This window comes from Lemur catta, chromosome 18 (genome assembly GCF_020740605.2).
Source record: "Lemur catta isolate mLemCat1 chromosome 18, mLemCat1.pri, whole genome shotgun sequence".
Lineage (NCBI taxonomy): Eukaryota > Metazoa > Chordata > Mammalia > Primates > Lemuridae > Lemur > Lemur catta.
In genome coordinates, this window is record NC_059145.1 from 8286800 (window position 1) to 8307132 (window position 20333).

A 20333-nucleotide genomic window follows, 5' to 3' on the forward strand; every position below is an offset into this window, starting at 1 on the left:
ACCTACACAGCTGGCCTGTCACTGTGTAAGCATCTTTGTGACTCGGTTTATACTAAAGACACCATTAAAAAGAGCTCTGGACTTGGCCTTCAGTGATGAGGACTGTAGCCCTGGCTCTGCTCCTTAGCCTCGGTGGCTACACGTCCTCTTCTGTAGAATGAGACTAATAACGTCTGCCCAATGGTTGTAAGACTCAAATGAGCTAACGCACGTGGTCACCCACAGGATGCCATGCAAGTGCAAGGTAGTATTACCCGAACACTAATAGCTAGGAGGCTGGCCCAGAAAGTGGGCCCTATTCATTCAGTTTATTGACCCTGTCAGGAAAAGGTGGGCTGTGGGAGACCACAGTTCTGGTCCTAACTGACCCTGAACCAGGAAGAATCTCTCAGCAGAGGCCCTGCAACCCTCACCTGAACCAAAAGTCACAATAGCTGCCACTTACTGAGACAGCTGTGAGCCAGGCACTACACCTGGATATTTCAAACATTAACTCATTTAAGCAACATAACAAGCCTGTCTAGGTCTATATCCCCGATTCACTGATGAGGAAACTGGCACAGAAGCCCTGCCCAGGATTTGGTAAGGCCCGTGTTTGCGTCCTGATCCATCTCCAGAATCTGTACTTCCCACTACAGAACCAGGGAGGGGCTGTTGGGGCCCCTCAGCTACACTCCAAGGGTGGTGCTCACACCAAACCTTTGTATGAACGTACCAGATAGAGGGGCAGGCCGCTCGCCTCAGGGAGCTACGTGCACAGGTCAGTATGGACCCTCATTGTACCTACTTGTCTTTTTCAGCAGCAAAACCCTTTTTAGAAATAAATCTTTGCTCATACTACATAAAATGGATAAAAGTTAAACTGCTTTGGTTGAAGTAAGAGAAGCCATGCATGGCCCAGCCCACTCAGCCTCCTAAGTCATTCCACAAAATCCAAGCCTTCAGAGAACAATATGGAAACTGCTGCTCGCTTGCTTCCTTCTTTGTTATTCAGATGAGAAAAGAAAGGCCCAGGAAGGCACCTTTGCATGCACTTCTCAGTGTACACAGGCTGTACTAAATTCTGGTTAGCCACATACGTACGTCTGCCTTCCCTAATAAGCTCTGTGCTCCTCAAGGTCAGGCCTGGGCATTCTATAGTGCTGGCTACTGTCACCAAATGAATACTGAGAGGGGACTAGTCCCATGTCACATGGGTTGGTGGCAGGTCAGTGAGTTCTTGGCCATGTCTCTATTTGTAATTCACACAACTTAGAATCAATTAGGATTATTGGAGGGGGACGGTAAATGAAAATTACCACCATAACAGTTTAGGCTTGGAGTGGTAACACATTAACCATTCCTGAGGTGAGAGGAATCCCTGAAATTTACCAAAAAATAGGCTAGTCCTGTGGAAATACCATGTTGTCAATCTTCCAAGGCAGTTGCCAAGCCCAAGTAAGATAAGGGAAGTTTTTAAAGTTTAGAGAGTTCTGGTTAGAGCAAGATTGCAGGAACAGCCACAGTGCCTTTTAATCCTTTCACAAAAACAAAACTAGGATAGCAAAAGAAAGCCACAGACAATATTTTCATTAAGGTGGTCACTCAGGCCCTAGAACATGGAGTAGGACCAAAGACTTCGTAGCCACCATACCTCTCTGAGATCCACAGAGCAAAGAAAAAAGAGAGTTTTTATGGTCCTATAAGCCAGGAAGCCAAAAAATTGCCATCAAATACTCATCTATTCTGAATACTCAGCAAGCCAATGTGAGAACTGGCAAAACGATTAATAGAAGACTTACAGGCTTTTATTTCAAAGTGAACTCAAAACACAAAGTAGAGACTTCCACTTCTGCACATGAAAGACTAAGATTTATAAAAATTTCCCTCACACTGTAAACAACTAGAAAACCATGTAAAATACATGAAACAACTACTTTCATACATAGGACAAGAGGCAGTATTTGAGAAAAGGGAAACAAATTAGATGGGCAGCACAAATGCCCCAAATTACTGCCCAGGTCAAAGGGTAGGGAGGTAGACTCCAGAGTCTAGTGGTCTCATGGAGTTGAGGAGATTGGAGTTCAGAAAGAACAAGGCAGCTAGAACTTATGGGGCAGAGTACTAGAGGGGAGGAAGCTGCACAGGCAGAGCAAGCTCCTGAGAACTGTAGAAGGGTCTGCTGGAGTCTTTGGCCAAGTACCAATCTGCATCTATGAAGGATGAAACTCTACATAGCCAGAAACCAATGGACCAGACAACTCCTGGAGCTCACGTAAGGGTAGGAATAGTCATGTTCCCAACAACCAGAATGGAACAACTTCATAATACACAAGGAATTAGGTAGAGTCCTAAGAAAGATTATGCCTTAATAGTACATCTTAAATTAACTCTAGAGTAAAGGCTGATCTGGACCTTAAAAGCAAGCCTCAAAAAGATCAAACTGATATATAAGTTACTTTGACGCTGTGCCAGATCAGAATCGAACATGCTTTAAAGGAATATAACAAAATCCAGCATTTGACAACACAGAATTTACAATGTCTAGCAACAAACCCAAAATCACAAAGCAGGCATTGAAATAAGAAAATGAGACTCATAACCAGGAGAGAAAAAAAATAGACCCAGAAATGGAAGACAACATGGGATTAGCAGATAAAGACTTTGAAAACAGCTATTATAAATATACTTAAGAATATAAAGGACAATAAATAATGAGCGAAATGAGAGATTTTTTTAAAGCTGCAAGTGGAATTTTTAGAAATGAAAACTTCAATATCTGAAAGGAAAGATACCCTGGATAAGAGTAAGAGGAGATTAGGCACTTGTAGTAGAAAAGTTCAGTGACTTTGAAGACATACCAATAGAAACTATACAAACTGAAGCACAGAGAAAAAGGCACTGAAAAAACGAACCAAGCAACTGTGACCTGTGGGACAATATCAAGTAGTCTAAAATATGTGAGTTTGAGTCCCAGGGTGTAGGGGAAGAAGGGAGGAAGACAAAAAATACTTGAAAAAACAGCCATAATTTTTCCAAATTGGATTAAAAGTATAACCATACAGATCCAAGACAGAGAGCCCCAAACAGAAGAAACACTAAAACACACACACACCATAATAAAATTGCTGAAATTAAAAAAAATTATAAAAGCAGCCAGAGAAAAAGAGACATACTACATACAGAGGAACAAATATAAGAATGGCAGCCAATTTCTCATCAGAAATTGTGCATACTATGAGAAAATTAACATTTTTAAAGTGCTGAAAGAATTAAAAAAAAAAAAACCCGTCAGCCTAGAATTCTATACATACTAAAAATGTTTTTTAAAAAAGAAAGATAAAATAAAGACTTTTTCAAATGAAAGTTGAAAGAATTAATCACCAGCAGAACTGCATTACAAGATATGTCAAAGGAAGTTTCCTTCAGGCAGAAAGAAAATAATACCAGATGAAAAACTGGATCTATACCATGGAATAAGGAACACCAGAAATAGCAAACATCTGAGTAAATATAAGACTTTTTTTTCCATTTCTTTAATCTCTCTAAAAATATCAACTATTTAAAGTGCACTTTGCTAACAGATACAATGCACACTATCTGGATGATGGGCACACTTATAACTTTGACTCAAACTGTACAAAAGCAATTCATATAACCAAAACATTTGTACACCCATAATACTCTGAAATAAAATAAAAATAAACTGCACTGTGGGGCTTATAACTTAAGTAGAAATAAAATGTGTCACAAAATCACAAAGAATGGAATTGGGCAAATCAAATGAAAGTAGTCTGTTGTGAAGTTTTTTTTTTTTTTTTTTTAAACAGAGTCTTGCTCTGTTGCCCAGGCTAGAGTGCCGTGGTGTCAGCCTAGCTCACAGCAACCTCAAACTCCTGGGCTCAAGCAATCCTCCCACCTCAGCCTCCCAGAGTGCTAGGATTACAGGCATAGTGAGCCACCGCGCCTGGCCTGTTGTGAAGTTCTTACACTTTATGTGAAGGGGTATCATATTTGTTGAAGATATTCTGCAGTATGTTGAAGTTGTATTCATAAAACCTAGAGCAACCACTAAAACAATAAAACACAGTATAGCTAATAAGCCAATGAAGACAAATGATATTTAAAAAAATCTAAAAGTGGGCATGAAAAGAGGAAAAAAGGAATAAAGAACAGATGAGACAATGGAAAACTGGTGATATACAAGTAAAGTCTGGGGTTTAATAGTAATGTGCCAATGTTGGTATCTTAGTTTTGATAAATCTATGGTCATATAGGATACTAACATTAGTGGAAACTGAGGGGTATTCAGGAGTATTCAGAGAGTGAGTTCCCTATGTTCAAATTTTCTGCTGGGAACAAGCATTATTTTATCATTGGGAAAGAACTACCTGAGATACTTGTCAAAACACAGATTCTGGGGACCCACTCTAGACCTACTAGATCACAATCTGAGGATGAGGCCTTAAAACTCTGCGTTCTTGTAACAGCTTTCCCCATGAATCCAGTGCAACCCAACACAGGTCTGTACCCAGCAATTGAGACTGGGTGGCACTAAAGGCCTCACCCAACTCAGATCCTATGGCTCTTAGTGGGCCCTAGACTAAAAGGCTGGATTATCAGCAACTCTGTGAGAACAGTTTCAGTACAGTGATGGAAATGAGGGTTGAGTCAAAGAGCTTTGAGGGACCAGTACACAGTAAAGATGACACAGAGAAAGGGGAAGGAAACTAAGCTTGGCGATGGGAATGTGAGGGGAAGGTGGGACAGGTGCACAGTAGACTTTTCCAGGATCAGGGACTTGGGCGTGTTTTAAGGCTGAGAGCAGAAGCTGTTAGAGAGAAGGACAAATTGAAGATAGGAAAGAGGCAAATTGTTGCAAGATGGCACGAGGCTAGGGAAGCCCCAGTGGGAGCTGCTTGGCATGGACAGGAGGAGGGATGGGAGAGCACAGGGCTACGGTTAGGGAAGATTTAAGAGTGACGCCCATGACTATCTAGAACGGGACTGTCCAGTGCAGTAGCCATGAACCGCATGGAGCTACTGAGCATTTGAAATATGGCTCATCCAAATTGAAATGTACTATAAGAATAAAATACACACTGGGCTTCAAAAACTATTTTTTAAAATGTCAAATATCTCAGTTTATCAATTACATGCTAAACTGATGGTATTTCAGATATGCTGGGTTAAATATAGTATTAAAATTGCTTTCACGTGTTTCTTTTTGTATTTTTTAATGTGGCTCTTAGAAAATTTTAAATTACATGAGGATCTTATTTCAGACTAGCATAACAGGCATACCTCGTTTTATTACGTTTCACTTTACTGCACTTTGCAGATATTGCATTTTTTACAAATTGAAGGTTTGTGGCAACCTTGCATTGAACAAATCTGTCAGCACCATTTTTCCAACAGCACGTGCTCACTTTGTGTCTGCATCACATTTTGGTAATTCCTGCAGTATTTCAACCTTTTTCATTATTATTACATCTGTTATGGTGATCTGTGATCAATGATCTTTGACATCACTATTGTAATGGTTTTGGGGCACTACAAACCACGTCAATATGAGATGTCAAACTTAATCAACAAATATATGTGCTGACTGCTCCACCAACCAGCTGTCCCCCCATCTCTCTCCTTCTCCTCTGGCCTCCCTATTCCCTCAGACACAATATTCAAATTAGGCAATTAATAGCCCTACAATGGCCTCTGTTCAAGTGAAAGGAAGAGTTGCACATCTCTCTTTTTAAATCAAAAGCTAGAAATGATGAAGCTTAGTGAAGAAGGCATGTCGACAGCCTACATAGGTCAAAAGCTAGGCCTCTAATGCCAAACAGTTAGCCAAATTGTGAATGCAGAGAAAAAGTTCTTAAAGGGAAAGTTCTACTCCAGTGACATATATATGAATTACAAGAAAGTGAAACAGCCTTATTGCCGACATGGAATAAGTCTGAGTGGTCTGGATAGAAGATCAAACTAGCCACAGCATTCCCTTAAGCCAAAACCAGAGCAAGGTCTTCACTCTTCAATTCCATGAAGGTTGAGAGAGATGTGGAAGCTGCAGAAAAAACGTTTAAAGCTAGCAGAGGTTGATTCATGAGGTTTAAGGGAAGAAGCTGTCTCCACAACATAAACATGCAAGGTGAAGCAACAGGTACTGATGGAGCAGGTGCAGGAAGTTATCCAGAAGGGCTAGCTAAGAACACTGATGAGGGTGGCTACACACTAAATAGATTTTTTTTTTTTTTTTTTTTTGAGACAGAGTCTCACTCTGTTGCCCAGGTAGAGTGCTGTGGCGTCAGCCTAGCTCACAGCAACCTCAAACTCCTGGGCTCAAGCAATCCTTCTGCCTCAGCCTCCCGAGTAGCTGGGACTACAGGCATGTGCCACCATGCCCGGCTAATTTTTTCTATATATTTTTAGTTGTCTGGTTAATTTCTTTCTATGTTTTAGTAGAGACAGGGTCTCGCTCTTGCTCAGGCTGGTATCGAACTCCTGACCTTGAGCGATCCTTCCGCCTTGGCCTCCCAGAGTGCTAGGGTTATAGGTGTGAGCCACCATGTCCGGCCTAAATAGATTTTCAATGTAGATGAAACAGCCTTCTACTGAAAGAAGATGACATCTAGGACTTTCATTGCTAAAGAGGAGAAGTCAATGCCTGGCTTCAAAGTTTCAAAGGTCAGGCTGACTCTCTTATTAGGGGTTAATGCAGCTGGTGACTTTAAGTTGAAGCCAATGCTCATTTACCATTCTGAAAATCTAGGGCCCTTTAATATGATGCTAAATCTACTCTGTGCTCTATAAATGAAACAAGAAAGCCTGGATGACAGTACATCTGTTTACAGCATGGTTTACTGAATATTTTAAACCCACTTTTGAGACCTACTCCTCGGAAAAAAAGAATCCTTTCCAAATATTACTGCTCATTGACAGCACACCTAGTCACCTATTCAGGAGCTCTGATGGAGATGTACAAGGAGATTAATGTTGTTTTCACGCCTGCTGACACAACATCCATTCTGCAGCCCACAGATCAAAGAATAATTTTGACTTTCAAGTCATATTTCAGAAATACTTTTCATTTATAACTGCCACAGATAGTTATTCCTCTGATGGATCTGGGCAAAGTAAATCAAAAACCTTCTGGAAAGGATTCACCATTCTATATGCCATTAAGAACACTGGTGATTCATGAGAGGAAGTCAAAATATCAACATTAGCAGTAATTTGGGAGAAGTTGATTCCAACCCTCATGGATGACTTAGAGGACTTCAAAACTTCAGTAGAAGAAGTAACTGCAGATGTGGTAGAAACAGCAAGAGAACTAGAATCGGAAGTGGAACCTGAACATATGCCTGAATTGCCGCAATCTCATGATAAAACTTTAACGATGAGGAGTTGCTTCTTATGGATGAGCAAAGAAAGTGGTTTCTTGAGATGAAACCTACTGCTGGTGAAGGTGCTGTGAATATTGTTGAAATGACAACAAAGGATTTAGAATATTACATAAACCTAGTTGATTCAGCAGTGGCAGGGTTTAAGAGGACTGACTCCCATTTCGAAAGAAATGCTGTGGGTACAATGCAATCAAACATCATTGCACGCTACAGAGAAATCTTTCACGAAAGGAAGTCAATCAATGTGGCAAACTTCATTTTCTTTTCTTTTGAACCTGCATATCTAGCAATATTGTTGTCCTATTTTAAGAAATTGCTGCAGCCACCCCAACCATCAGCATCCACCACCCTGATTAGTCAGCAGCCATCGACATTGAGGAAAAGCCCTGCACCCCCAGAAAAGATTATGACTCACTAGGCCGGGCGCGGTGGCTCACGCCTGTAATCCTAGCACTCTGGGAGGCCGAGGCGGGTGGATTGTTTGAGCTCAGGAGTTCGAGACCAGCCTGAGCAAGAGTGAGACCCCATCTCTACTAAAAATAGAAAGAAATTATCTGACCAACTAAAAAACATATATAGAAAAAATTAGCCGGGCATGGTGGCGCATGCCTGTAGTCCCAGCTACTCGGGAGGCTGAGGCAGGAGGATCGTTTAAGCCCAGGAGTTTGAGGTTTCTGTGAGCTAGGCTGACGCCATGGCACTCACTCTAGCCCGGGCAACAGAGCGAGACTCTGTCTCAAAAAAAAAAAAAAAAAAAGATTATGACTCACTGAAGGCTTAGATGATCATTAGCATTTTTTAGCAATAAAGTAGTTTTAAAATTAAAGGTATCTGTTTTTTAAAAAATAAAATGCTATTGCACACTCAGTAGACCACAGTATAATATAAACATAACTTTTATCTACACTGGGAAACCAAAAAATTCGTGACTCACTTTATGGCAATATTTGTTCTATCGTGGTATCTGGAATCGAACCCACAACATCTACAAGGTATGCTTGTACATTTCTACTCGAAAATGCTGATCTGGAAGCTACGGAAGCCAAAACTAGGAGAAAAAAGAAACCCCACTAAAAAGCCCTCTCTCAAAGAATAAAACCTCTTTCTACAACCCCAGAATCTTTCTCAGACTGAAGTTTAGCCAAATTGATGAAAAAAGTGCTTGCTAAACCAACAAATTATCACTACAAATGAAATTATAATGAAAAGTGTATAAAGCGAATTTGTTCTCAGATACCATTTACCTACAGCAGTTAATTCACTAATGAGTCATTCTTTTCCATTCACTGAGGCAGGCCCTTAAGAGACCAGCAACTAGAAGAAAGTCTGCCGGCCAACAAGCAATGGGGAGACCTGCTCACTGAGCCCCAACGAAGTCCCAAGGAGGAGGAAGACAGGGTTTCATCCCCCACCCTCGGAGAATTCCAAACTCGTCCTGGTTCTTATTGAGACGTGAAAGGAATGAGGAGGAGAGTAAGCCAGTCCTTTCCCCAGTCACTGGTCTTCGAAACTCTTCTTGGTTCGGATTTGCTTGTGTTTCCCAGCCCGCACCAGCCGCCTTCCACAACTCCGAGTGGGCAGCGAGGTACTTGCTGGCGCCTCCTCCCTCAACGGTTCCATGTCCATCAGATCTCCCTCCTTTGACTCTGTGGTATGTGGTTAGGGGGGTTTCCAACTCCCAGGTGACATTTCTGTTCCCCAAAGATAACAGCCAGCGTGGGTGTTTACTTGCTGGTGGTGTTATCTAAGATCAACACGGGCTGCTCCGGCCTCCAGAGGCCCCTGGGAGGCTTCATGTCTCAGTAGCTGCCTGGCTACCGTAGTTGGGGTTTTTCTATTTTGGGGTGTTTTTTGGGCAGGGGAAATTGGTGGCTCTGAAAAAGTTGCAACTCCACACCAAGGGTTCCAGTTTTTTCTCCACCCTTACCACCTTCAGCCCCTTTGGGTCCCAGGGCCAAAGCGGGTCTGTGCTCAGGTGGCAAAAGGGCTGTGAAGGCCTCCTGGTGACACATTCACATTCTGCTGGGGCTAAATGTGGCGTTTCAGCCACCACAGTGGGCTGGTGATGAGGTTAACTTTCAACTGGAGGTATTTAGTCCCCCACTGTCTGTTGAAGGATTCAGTCCAGCCCAGCGTGTGCCTCCACTGTCCCAGGAGCTTCTCTGAGGATCCAGTCCCCCCTGAAGTTGGTCTTTAAGTTAGGGTGGTCATTTGGCCATCAGCTGTTCTACTGCTTCGTATCTTCCCATCTGGCTATCCTGCCCCAGCTCCATCTCGCTCAGAGCAGACTGATGTTCCTGGAACGCCATGTTCATTGTGGAGGCAGATGGCATCTCAGAAAGAACACCGTACTAGGTAGGAGTCAAGAGACTGGGGTGAAGTCCAAGCATCACCCCTGATGGCTGTGTGGCTCTGGGGAAAGTGTGGCCCTATTGGAGTTCAGTTTTCCTTCCAATAAAATAAAGCGTTCAGCCTCCCAGGGCTTAAAAGTCTTCTCAACTCTTTCATTAATTCTCTGGCCTGTCTCTCCTCTGTTCAAGAATCTTCAGGGGCCTCCCTCCTACAGATAAAACCCAAACTTCTTAGGCCAACATAACCTGACCCAGACCACCTTCTAAGCCCTTTTGCTATGACCTCCCCATTGCCACCCTCCTCCAAGCCACCCAGCCTCGCACTCACACCACTCTGCTTGCTATGACGCGCTCCCTTCACGGCCCTGCCCCAAGTCCCCCACCTGCCTCTTTCACGGAGCCTTTTCTAGCATCCCAGCCCCAAGCCCCACCCTGAAGTACGTTCCTCCTCTCAACTGCTAGGACTCCTGCTCACACACCTCATTTGGCCCTCAGGAGTCACTGCCTGGGCATCTAACTAAATGAAGTACTCCAGGAAGTAAAGAATTCCTGAGGCTACAGGAACTCGAGGCAATTGCCGTGGTACATTCTTGCAAGTCCTGTGGGCTTGGTATAAAATAGCTTCATCTGCAGGTTATGAAGAATTTTTATACCCATCACTTCATTTGCCCTCTGAGAGGCAGACTCTGAAGCAAGGGGGATGATTAGTGATCTGCCTAAAGCCAATCAACTGGCGAAAACTGTGCCAGTACTAGGCCCGGATCTGCCTCCAGGTCCGATCTGCTTCCCTCTCAGAACAGGCATCCATTAAACTAGGGACCAAAACCTGCCGGGGGAAGCGAGCCAAGCCACTGGGGTAAGAAACACCAGGCCAAGCAGAGTCGTCCAGCACCCAAAAGAAGTGACTGAAGTTTAGCCACTGGTTGAAATTATCCCCACACTTGTTCCTTGGAGAGGACAGTTAGCAGCACGTGCTACCACACCTCCCGCAAGTTCCTCATCTGTGAAACGGGACCTTCCTCCCTGGGGAGGTGGGAGAACCACATGAACCCGGCTCCCAGTGTGCTCCAGAGGTTTGTGGAAGCCAGACCAGCACCAGTCCACAGAAAACAATGGAGCACCAGGACTGGAAAGGTCGTGGAGACCACCTAGTGACAATAACCTCATTTTAACGAGGGAGAAAAGGGGGAGTAAGCTGAGATCACATGGCAGCAAAGCCAGACCCAGACCCACTCTCCTCCCTCCCTCCTAAACCAGGGCCATGCCCACTTGGGGCACTGCCCTACACTGTCGTCCAGGGACACCTGGAGCAGATGCATCATCCCAAGCCAACCCAGCAATCTCTCAGGGCATTTGACCTCCACTCTTGAACATTTCTAGTTCCCAAGGAATGCACATCAGCGCCACAGAAGCGAGGCCACCTCTGAGATGGAGCTGCTGGTTTAAAACAAACACCAGGCTTCCTATATAAGGACCAGACATCCCCCAGGCACCAACTCTGCCAGGAATCCCAGGTAGGCACTCTCTCTACTCTTTGCATGTGCGTTTCCTCACGGGTTTAACTTACTGTGTGACTGCTGGCCATTCATTTAACTTTTCTGGGTCTCAGCAGGCCCATCTGAACAAAGGGGATGCTGGACAACCTAGGTTCCCCAGGCTGCTCAGAGACAAAGCTTGGCTTAGGAGCTGGTCCCAATACCCCATGTCCCCAAAGGACCTTGCTAGTTCAGCTCCATCATCCCATGTTTAAGAACTTGGCACAAGCTCCTCGGGGCCTGGGCAAATGACACTGGGGTGGATACTCCAACCCCCCACCACATCAAGTCCTACTGCCAAGCATTCTGCCCTGAATGGCCTTGGCAAAGACAGAACACACCTCCTTCAATTCTCTTCCACAATGGAGAAGGGGTCGTGCTCAGCAGTCATGACCCAGGTCGACCCTCCTCACCCTGTCTGCTGGGCTTCTACCCAGCGAATTCTGAGGCAAATTGAGAGACTGAGGCATGCTGCCTGGAGACCTTCTCTCCCCCAGGCCCATCTGTCCCCAACCCACTTGCAGCCATGCTCTCCCTGGGGACCATCTGCAGCCTACTGCTCCTCAGTGTGCTCTGGGTAGACATAGCCACAGCAGGCTCGAGCTTCCTGAGCCCCGAACATCAGAAGATCCAGGTGAGACCTCTCCCCACAAAACCGTACGTACTACTGGGGTATCTTGGTCCAGCCCTGCCACTTAGCAACCATCTATGTGACAGTGGCTCAACCTCTCTGGGCTTCAGCCTTCTCCTAGAGCACAAAGGGGGACTCTGGGTCTGACCTCACTGTTTCTAGAAGGATATGGGGGGTTAGGGTCCTAAAGACAGTATCTTCCCTTTCCAGCAGAGAAAGGAGTCCAGGAAGCCACCAGCCAAACTGCAGCCCCGAGCTCTAGAAGGCTGGCTCCGCCCAGAAGACGGAAGCCAGGCTGAAGGGGCAGAGGATGAACTGGAAATCCGGGTCAGTATCTCTGCGATTTTATGCTTTTGGGGCAGTTAAAGGAATGAGGTACTGGGAGGAGGAGGGCAGGGAGATGGCTATGAACAAGAACCCATCTACAAGCTACTCAAGGTTATAAAATAGCACTGAAATAGCTGAGCTCTGGGCTGTTTTGCCCATTAAGAGAAAACTGGGAGAATTAACTCTGCCTCAACAGAATGGGGTGCAGGAGCCGTGGGCTGAGGAGAGAGGGCGCTAGCAGACTCTAGGTGATTTCAAAGGGAGCAGCAACAAAGACATCCAGGAATAAACAGCCAGAGATTGAAGATGTTTCTCCGCAGAAAACTTTGTTTTACTCAGGGGCGTCAGTGCTTTGAGACGGAACCCTGGCCTGGTGAGCTGCCGCCAGCGCTCACCGCCCTCTGTGGACAAGGAGGGGGCAGATCAGACTGATTTTTGCTCTGACAAATCTTGCATGGGGCAAGGAGAAACTTTAGAGATAACTCAAGGATTGGGAGGAGGAAGTAAAGGTATCTTACAGGGTTGTCCATGTGACCTTCCTGAAAGGTTGGCTGTGGTTTAGGGGACAGTTTCTACAGGTGATATTTTTGTACAGCTAAACCAGGAGTCTCCTGGGCTAGTACCTAATAATGGCAATTACTATAAGCTTTGCTTGCGTATAACGATTGCAGCTATAACCATTCCACCCTTACTGCGTATCACATAATCTCTACAACAACCTGTGAGGTAAGCAGGGCTGATGATATTATTACCATTTTATAGACAAGGAACAGAAGTTGAGAGGTGAGCTCACTTGCCCGAGGTACCACAGCCAGTGAGTGTGTGGCAGAGATGGACACCATGTCAGGGCTGACTCGAGCCCCAAGCCCTCTCCTCCTCCTCACCGGTCTGGTGAGCAGAGTGCACGGTGGCCCAGGAGTGGTCTCTTCCTCCCTGAGAAACAGCTAAAGTGTGTCCCACCTTGGCTTCCCTGTACCTATTTACTGGCCTCTCCTCTGGTCAAGGATGAATGCCAACCTCAAGCTCCCCAGCGCCCTGCCCGCCGACACTCACCAGAGCCTAAAAGTCTTCTCAGACCCTTCCTCCCCTCAACTCACTAGGTACCATCTGAACGGCCTGCAAATCTTTTTTTTTTTTTTTTTTTGAGGCAGAGTCCCACTCTGTCACCCTGGCTAGAGTGAGTGCCATGGCATCAGCCTAGCTCACAGCAACCTCAAACTCCTGGGCTCAAGCGATCCTCCTGCCTCAGCCTCCCGAGTAGCTGGGACTACAGGCATGTGCCACCATGCCCGGCTAATTTTTTCTATATATATTTTAGTTGGCCAGATAATTTCTTTCTATTTTCAGTAGAGACGGGGTCTCGCTCTTGCTCAGGCTGGTCTTGAACTCCTGACCTCGAGTGATCCGCCCGCCTCGGCCTCCCAAAGTGCTAGGATTACAGGCGTGCGCCACCGCGCCCGGCCATGGGCTGCAAATCTTCACACCTACAGCAGGCACCGTCTTGGTGGGATTGCCAGCTACCGCGCTGGGCCAGACGGGCTCCGCGCTAGCCCAGATGGGGCGGTCCTGGTGGCTGACGATGCAAGACAGGGCTGGGGTAACGGGAAGCTTCCAGTGTCCATGCCAGCTAGCCTTGGAAGAGATGACCCACACCGCGCCAACTAGAAGCAGGCACCTGAAACGCCTGGGAGGTGCCGGGGCTGCCGGAGACGGGTGAGGTAGCTACCAAAACCCTCCCCTCCTAGGGCTCCCCCTCTCTTATTCCAGGCCCTCCACTTCCCTCCAAACGCTTTCCCCCAAAATCGAGTTTCAGAGCAGAAGACTTGTGAGACCAAGTCCCGTCTCCCGTCCAGCTGTCCCCACGCTGCCTCTCACTAGCCCGCGGCGCAGACCCGCCGGCAGGTTCCCGAGGCGCTCTCGCTGCGCCCGCCACCGGCGTCTGTCAGGCGATCCGACCACGGCACTAACCGCAGGGGTGGAAGAAGAAAAACGTGTACTTACTTCAGGCAGCAATCGGAGGCTCCAAGTTCCCTAAAGTGACCAAGCCTGTCACTCCCCACCACACTCCACCTTCATAGTGGAGATGAGGGCAGGGAGCAAACTGTAAAAAGGGAGCGAGCAGCTATCTGTCATCGAGGTGTTTCCTCACCTGTACGATGGGAATCGTGGGGAGGCGCCGAGGGGACTGAAAGGGGCCAGGCTGGGTGGATTCAGTCCTTGGCCACCAAGTCCCTGGGCTTCTGCTGTGAGGACCAGCCGACCTAGAGCTCCCCTCCAGCACTAAGATTCCTTCGCTGGCTCCTTCAGACCTCTCAGTGACCAACACAGCCAGGCACCGACGTGCCACTGGCAAAACAGATGTCTCTGCTCTCGGGGAGGGAAAAACCTGCGACGGGGCAGCAAACAGAGCTCTCCCCGTTGACCCAAAACTCTGCGCTCCAATAAACCACCTCAGAGGATGCCTGGAGAGCAGGACAGACAGGCGCTCCCTGTAGGAGGGAAGAAACAGGCACAGCAAGAAAGGACTTGGCCCAGAGCATCTTCCCGGGAAAAAGTCAGCGTCCTTTTGATTTTCCACAGAACGAGGAAAGGCCTAAGCATGTAAGAGGAAAAATACCTAGAAAAGGAGAAAGGGGAGAGGAAAAACAAAAAAGTAAAAAGAGGCAGGGGGCAGAGGACGGGGAGAAACGGCCACAGGCCACTGCTCTGCATGCCACGCAGAGCCACCCCCCCCAAAAACCTCCCTGCCAGGGCCTGCTACCATTGGTGATTCCACCCTTTGTCTTCAAAACTACAAGGGAGAAAAAACTTGTACTAGGGCACCCTACAGCTTTTATTAGCAATCCCCTAAGGGCTGAGGCTAGGATACAAGGAATGAGACCGCAAGGTGGGTGCATCCTAGAGATGGTGAGAGGGGCTGGGCACGGTGCCTTACGCCTGCACTCTCAGCACTTTGAAAGGCCAAGGCGGGCGGATCACTTGAGCCCAGGAGTTCATGCCACTTCACTCCGGCCTGGGCAACACAACAAGACTCTATCTCAAAAAAAAAAAAAAAAATAGTGAGACAGGAGGTAAGACATGGGCCTAAGAAGGCAGAGTAACACCTGGCTGAGATTGGGACTGTCACTCAGTGGGACCCTACTCCTTTGAGGAGAGAGTGGGAGAGCCCAGAACCTCCTTTGTGATACGGGTGTGTGATGTCTGACACCTCTTGGGTCCTTCCTGTCCCACCTCCTAGTTCAACGCCCCCTTTGATGTTGGAATCAAGCTATCGGGGGCTCAGTACCAGCAGCACAGCCAGGCCCTGGGGAAGTTTCTTCAGGACATCCTGTGGGAAGAGGCCAAAGGTAAGTCCTTGCCTGGGTTGGGTTAATTCAGTTTCCTTGGGAGTCTCAAACATGGGCAATTTTTTTCCCCAACCCCTGCCTCTAAAAAAGAGCTTCTAATTCCTCTTTCCCAGATATCTGTAGGAGAAGGGTGGAGCTGGTATCGGTGAGCATAAAGTCTCTGTATTCAAAGGACACTAGGTTCCAAAACCTAGCCTATTAACTAGCTTTCAGACCCAGCTGAACCCCAATTTTCATAACTGTAAAACGGAGCTAACACTATTGTGTGTATAAAATCATTGGTGTTAAAACACCTTTAATGTATAACTTTACACCACAAACAAAAGGAATCATTGCCACAATAGCATTCAGAACAGGCTCCACAGTTGGTTAAACAAAAGATTTTTGGTTTTGTTTTGAATGCCCTCTGTCTTGAAAAAAAAAAAAATGAAATGAAATAAAACCACCCAGCTTGTTCCTGATTGAGGTGACAGAAATACCTGCCTCTTGGAAGCTCACACTACAACCTGCAAAGCACTGTCCTCGCTAACATGGAGACCCACTCCACCCCTCAACCCTGGGGTAGCTGGGGGCAGCACCCAGCCTCCTGCGCAGACAAGGAAACAAGAGCTCTGCTGTGCCTTGCCCAAGGTCACAACAGTCCACTCTCTGGCTCCAAGGCCAATGCTTTCCCCCCCACCTGCCCCCCACCCCCATTACAACCTGGCACCTCCAAAGTCACCATTGTGGAAGCAAAGCCATCTTTGATGGCACTGGCAGGATGGTGGACCCAGAACTGACTTGACCTCTTGCTTTTCAGAGGCCCCCGCTGACAGATGATCACCTACAAGACTGGCTCACCTCCCTGTTGTCCTCCCAGGCTTGGAAGCTCTCATCTGGCTTTTAGATTGCTTCTGCAACAACTCCCAGTACTACTGTACTAGCTCAGGAGGTGAATAAATGTTCAAACTGTATGCCGAATTCTCAAAATGGGAATTTATTTAACCAAAAAGGAAAATTTCACATTTCACTTGAAAAAAAATCCAAAACACCCCCAAAATAAAACAATTCTTGGTCTATGGTCAATGGGAAGAGACATGGAGCAAGGCAGGAATTCATGCTTAGAAAACCAAAGTGAACCGACTCATTCAAGCAGAGTAACTATTTCATGCATGTATTGTATTGGATGTACAACAGGTTTCTTAAGGAGGAAGAGGAAGAGAGAAAGTGGGGAAAGAGGGAAGCGGGAAGAGAGGAAGAACAAAGACACAGTTCCTTTAAATATCAGCTTCCTGAGTGCAAGGCTGCATTGAGAGTTCACTAACAACCAGCAAGGGCTATGTGGACAAAGAAACTCCAGGTGACATTATCAGAGCCAGTATCCACTCAAGATCAACAAGAGGAAGAAGGGAATGCCAAAAAATAAATTTGGGGACATAAGTGAAGTGCCCGATAATAGCTCTCAGCCACTAGTAGGCAGGGTCGAAATAACTACCTTCTCTTTCCTCCCTGTCCACTACTGAAAAGTGGGCAAGGCCGGCCATTGCCTCAATCACTTCACTGATGCAGCACAGGTATCCCAAAACACTTCCCCAACTCCAGCTCACACGTGAGATGAGCCTTGACCCTTAAATTTCACAATGTAATTCCAGTCAAGACACCAATCTTCCTGGGAGGAGGGCCAGTCATGTCCCCCTTAGTGTAAATGTGAGGATTAACACTGGTTTCTCAGTGCCTGTGATGATGGACGGGACACATCACTGAGGGGAGGGAAAGCCAAAGAGCAGGGAGGCTCAGACATGACCACTACCAACCTGCCAATTCACACATCTGAACACGTACAAAAACAAAAGGAAACCCTCTGCAGAGGTGGGGTAATGTCCTCACTCTGGAAAACCCTATCACAGGCGGCTCCAGGAGCCCAATGTCTCCTCTAGTAAAACTCTGGCCACCTACCAAGCACAGCACTAACCACTGATGAGACTTGGCATGCTCACCAAAACCCAACCGCCATCTCTCGTGCAGGAACTGTGTGCCGTCTGCGGAACGTCTCCCAAGTGCAGAACCCTGGGCGCCAGCCCTACTCTACCAGGATGTGCATTTTAACAAGATCCCCAGGCTAGTAAATGGAGCACAGCACACTGCAGAGCCAGGCGGCTCCACCTAGCATGGAACAGGTGTTAACTATCATAAAACTCTTAGGACGATTCAGACCTGGCCAGGTAGGGTCCTGGACAAAGCTGGGAACACATGATAAAGGTGCCCCATTTGCTCACTTACCTTCCCCCACTCTCTCTAGTGCAGCTCTGTTAACTCCATGTCTGTCCCTTGGGCAGACACCACACATATATACAAATTCCATTTCTAAGACAACTATATAGATAGCTAACTTTATGACTATAATAGTGACTTAGTTCACTGTCCTTGCTCCCAAAAGCACCTGCATCTAAGCCTCAGTAATAACCATGGATGGAAAGATTTTGTCATCACTAAAAGAATTTAAGGTATTGAAGAGTAGGTAAAGCAAGGGAAAAGACAGAAAGGAAGCAGAAGTGAATTTCCTCTGCTCCTCTAGATAGCCAGCGCCCTCCCTCCCCAGGCACCCAGCCAAGTGAATGCAGGGATCAACACACTTGTCCTGGAACTTAACCGTATCTCAGCTCTGCCACTTAGTAGGGGCGCAACCCTGATCATCACTAACCGTGCCCACAGCCCTCTTCTCAACAGCTACAGAAGAGCATCCAAGGCCCAGGTGTGGTCACAGGGGCCCAGGAAACCAGCTCCTGACCTGGGGAAAAAGAATCCACTAATCAGTTGTGGGGAGGATAGGTACCAGAGCCTGGACAGATGCTGGTCACCTGATGCTTCCCCCACCAAAGGCAAGAATTTACTTCTCTCCCACTTGCCCAGGTCATTCATTCAAGAAACAGATACTGAACACCTGAACACCCACTTTGGTCTGGGCACTCTCACCTGTGCCAGGCAACAAGGTGGGGTGCAAAGCCGTGGGCTTTGGTCTCAGAACTGAATTTGAATACCAGCTGTCTGATCCAGACCAAGATACTGAATTTCCCAGGCTCCTCACATGTAAATACCTACCTCACTGGGTAACTGTCAAGACTAAACACAGTATCTCACAGGAGAGTACCTGGCACGGGGCCTGGCACATAGTGGCACTCAATTGTTATAACAGCCACCATTTACTGCACTCCTGCTGTGTACCAGGCACTGTTCTAAATACTTGCATAGATTAATGTAATTTCAGCTCATTTCCACAGCAGGCCTACTGACAAGTAAGAAAACTGAAGTTCAGAGAAATTAAGTAACTTTCCCAAGGTCACACAGCAAGTACACGGCAGACACATTAGCAGAGCTGTAGCACGCAGGTGCATGCTTTTTCCAACATATTCTACTGCCTCTCAATCAATGTTGCTCCCTTTATCCTACTGCCTAGGATCCATGGGATTTCTGGGTGTTTTGGGTTTTTTTTTTAATTTTTTATTTTCCTTCATAATACACTGCGTGAACCTGGTGGTGGGGTGAGGACAATTCAAGTCAACACTCAGCAGAAATAAAACTTATCAAGGGAAATGGTTCAGGGACACCCTTGAGAAAATGTATCATTTCAAACAGGTTCCTATGTCAGCTTTCTTAAACCCACTCCTTCATGTTATACCACTAACTTAAGGGTTTCTAAAGCGGGGTGTGCACCCCCTGGGGTGAGCAAGATATTTGCTGGAGGAAAAAGGTTCTCCTTATGAAAAAACTTCTACTTTGTGTTGTATAATAGCATATGTATTTAACTTATTTTACACTCATAGGCGGGTGCTCAGAAATTCTGCAACAGTGTGCAAACAGAAAAGTTGAAACACCTACACTGAGCTACCTTCCTCATTCTGAACACACTTTCCAACGTCATGGACAGATGAGCATTCACAGTGAACACAAGAGGGACTGGCTGGCCACTAATCACCGTCTTTGACAGTTTGCTTGTTCAATCACTGTATATTCCAGTGGCTATTTACCCTTATTTTATAAAAATAAATGTGCTGACAGTAAATAATTAGTATCAGTCCCAAACTTAATACAGAGAGAAAGATGGAAACACCAGGAATGCCAAGAGCAGATCTTCAGCCACAATAGACTATCCCTGAGTAAGCCAATTATCTGTTCAACTGGAAGGAACTGAGACAAAGTTATGGAATATGCTGAAAATACATAATTAATGACTGCACCTAAAAAATGAGGCAGCAACAGAGATTGTGAATTTGTTGAGCATTCTTGGATGAGAACCTTCCTTTTTACATGTAGGTTTATTTTTGGCTTGTGCACTTGTGTTCAGGAATACCTTAGTACAAAATAACAGGACTGCAAGTAGCAAAACAGAATTTCCTTCAGTTTCCCCAGAGGCATCAGGAGTTCAGTCCAAAGCCCACAGTACAACTGATTCATCAACGCCCCCAGGGACTAGATTTCTCTTCCTCCTACTGCCTTGCTCTGGAAACAAAAAAAGAAAAAAGAAAGTATCTATGTACTTTTCAAAAGTTAAGAAGAAGCAGTGCATCTGAGTTCCCAGGCATTAATATGAGAGTTAATGCTCCAAGGCAGAACTTTTAAGAAGGTATCATATAGTCTTATACATGGTTTTTACAGAAAGAAACACATGTGTACTTGAGAAACTCTCCAGATATTTCAATTCTCAGGTTACAAAGCTGGCCAAAAACCAGACTGAACCACTGTATCACTCAGAGAAATCTACACAAACATGGAGAACCTAGGAG

General features: G+C 46.2%; 1 protein-coding gene across 2 annotated transcripts; it reads left to right on the top strand.

Annotated features, from left to right (window-relative positions):
• The first annotated feature begins 8591 nt into the window (after positions 1-8591).
• Positions 8592-16526, top strand: GHRL (ghrelin and obestatin prepropeptide). 2 transcript variants are annotated; one of them, XM_045529731.1, is made up of 6 exons: positions 8592-9737; positions 11114-11247; positions 11766-11902; positions 12110-12226; positions 15465-15573; positions 16373-16526. In XM_045529731.1, exons 3-6 carry the CDS (start codon positions 11795-11797, stop codon positions 16390-16392), a joined length of 354 nt encoding a protein of 117 aa, XP_045385687.1. In that variant the 5' UTR covers positions 8592-9737; positions 11114-11247; positions 11766-11794; the 3' UTR covers positions 16393-16526. The 2 variants fall into 2 exon arrangements, with proteins under 2 accessions (XP_045385687.1, XP_045385688.1); XM_045529732.1 differs by lacking the exon at positions 8592-9737 and having other exon boundaries at positions 10337-11247.
• The last annotated feature ends 3807 nt before the right edge of the window (positions 16527-20333 follow it).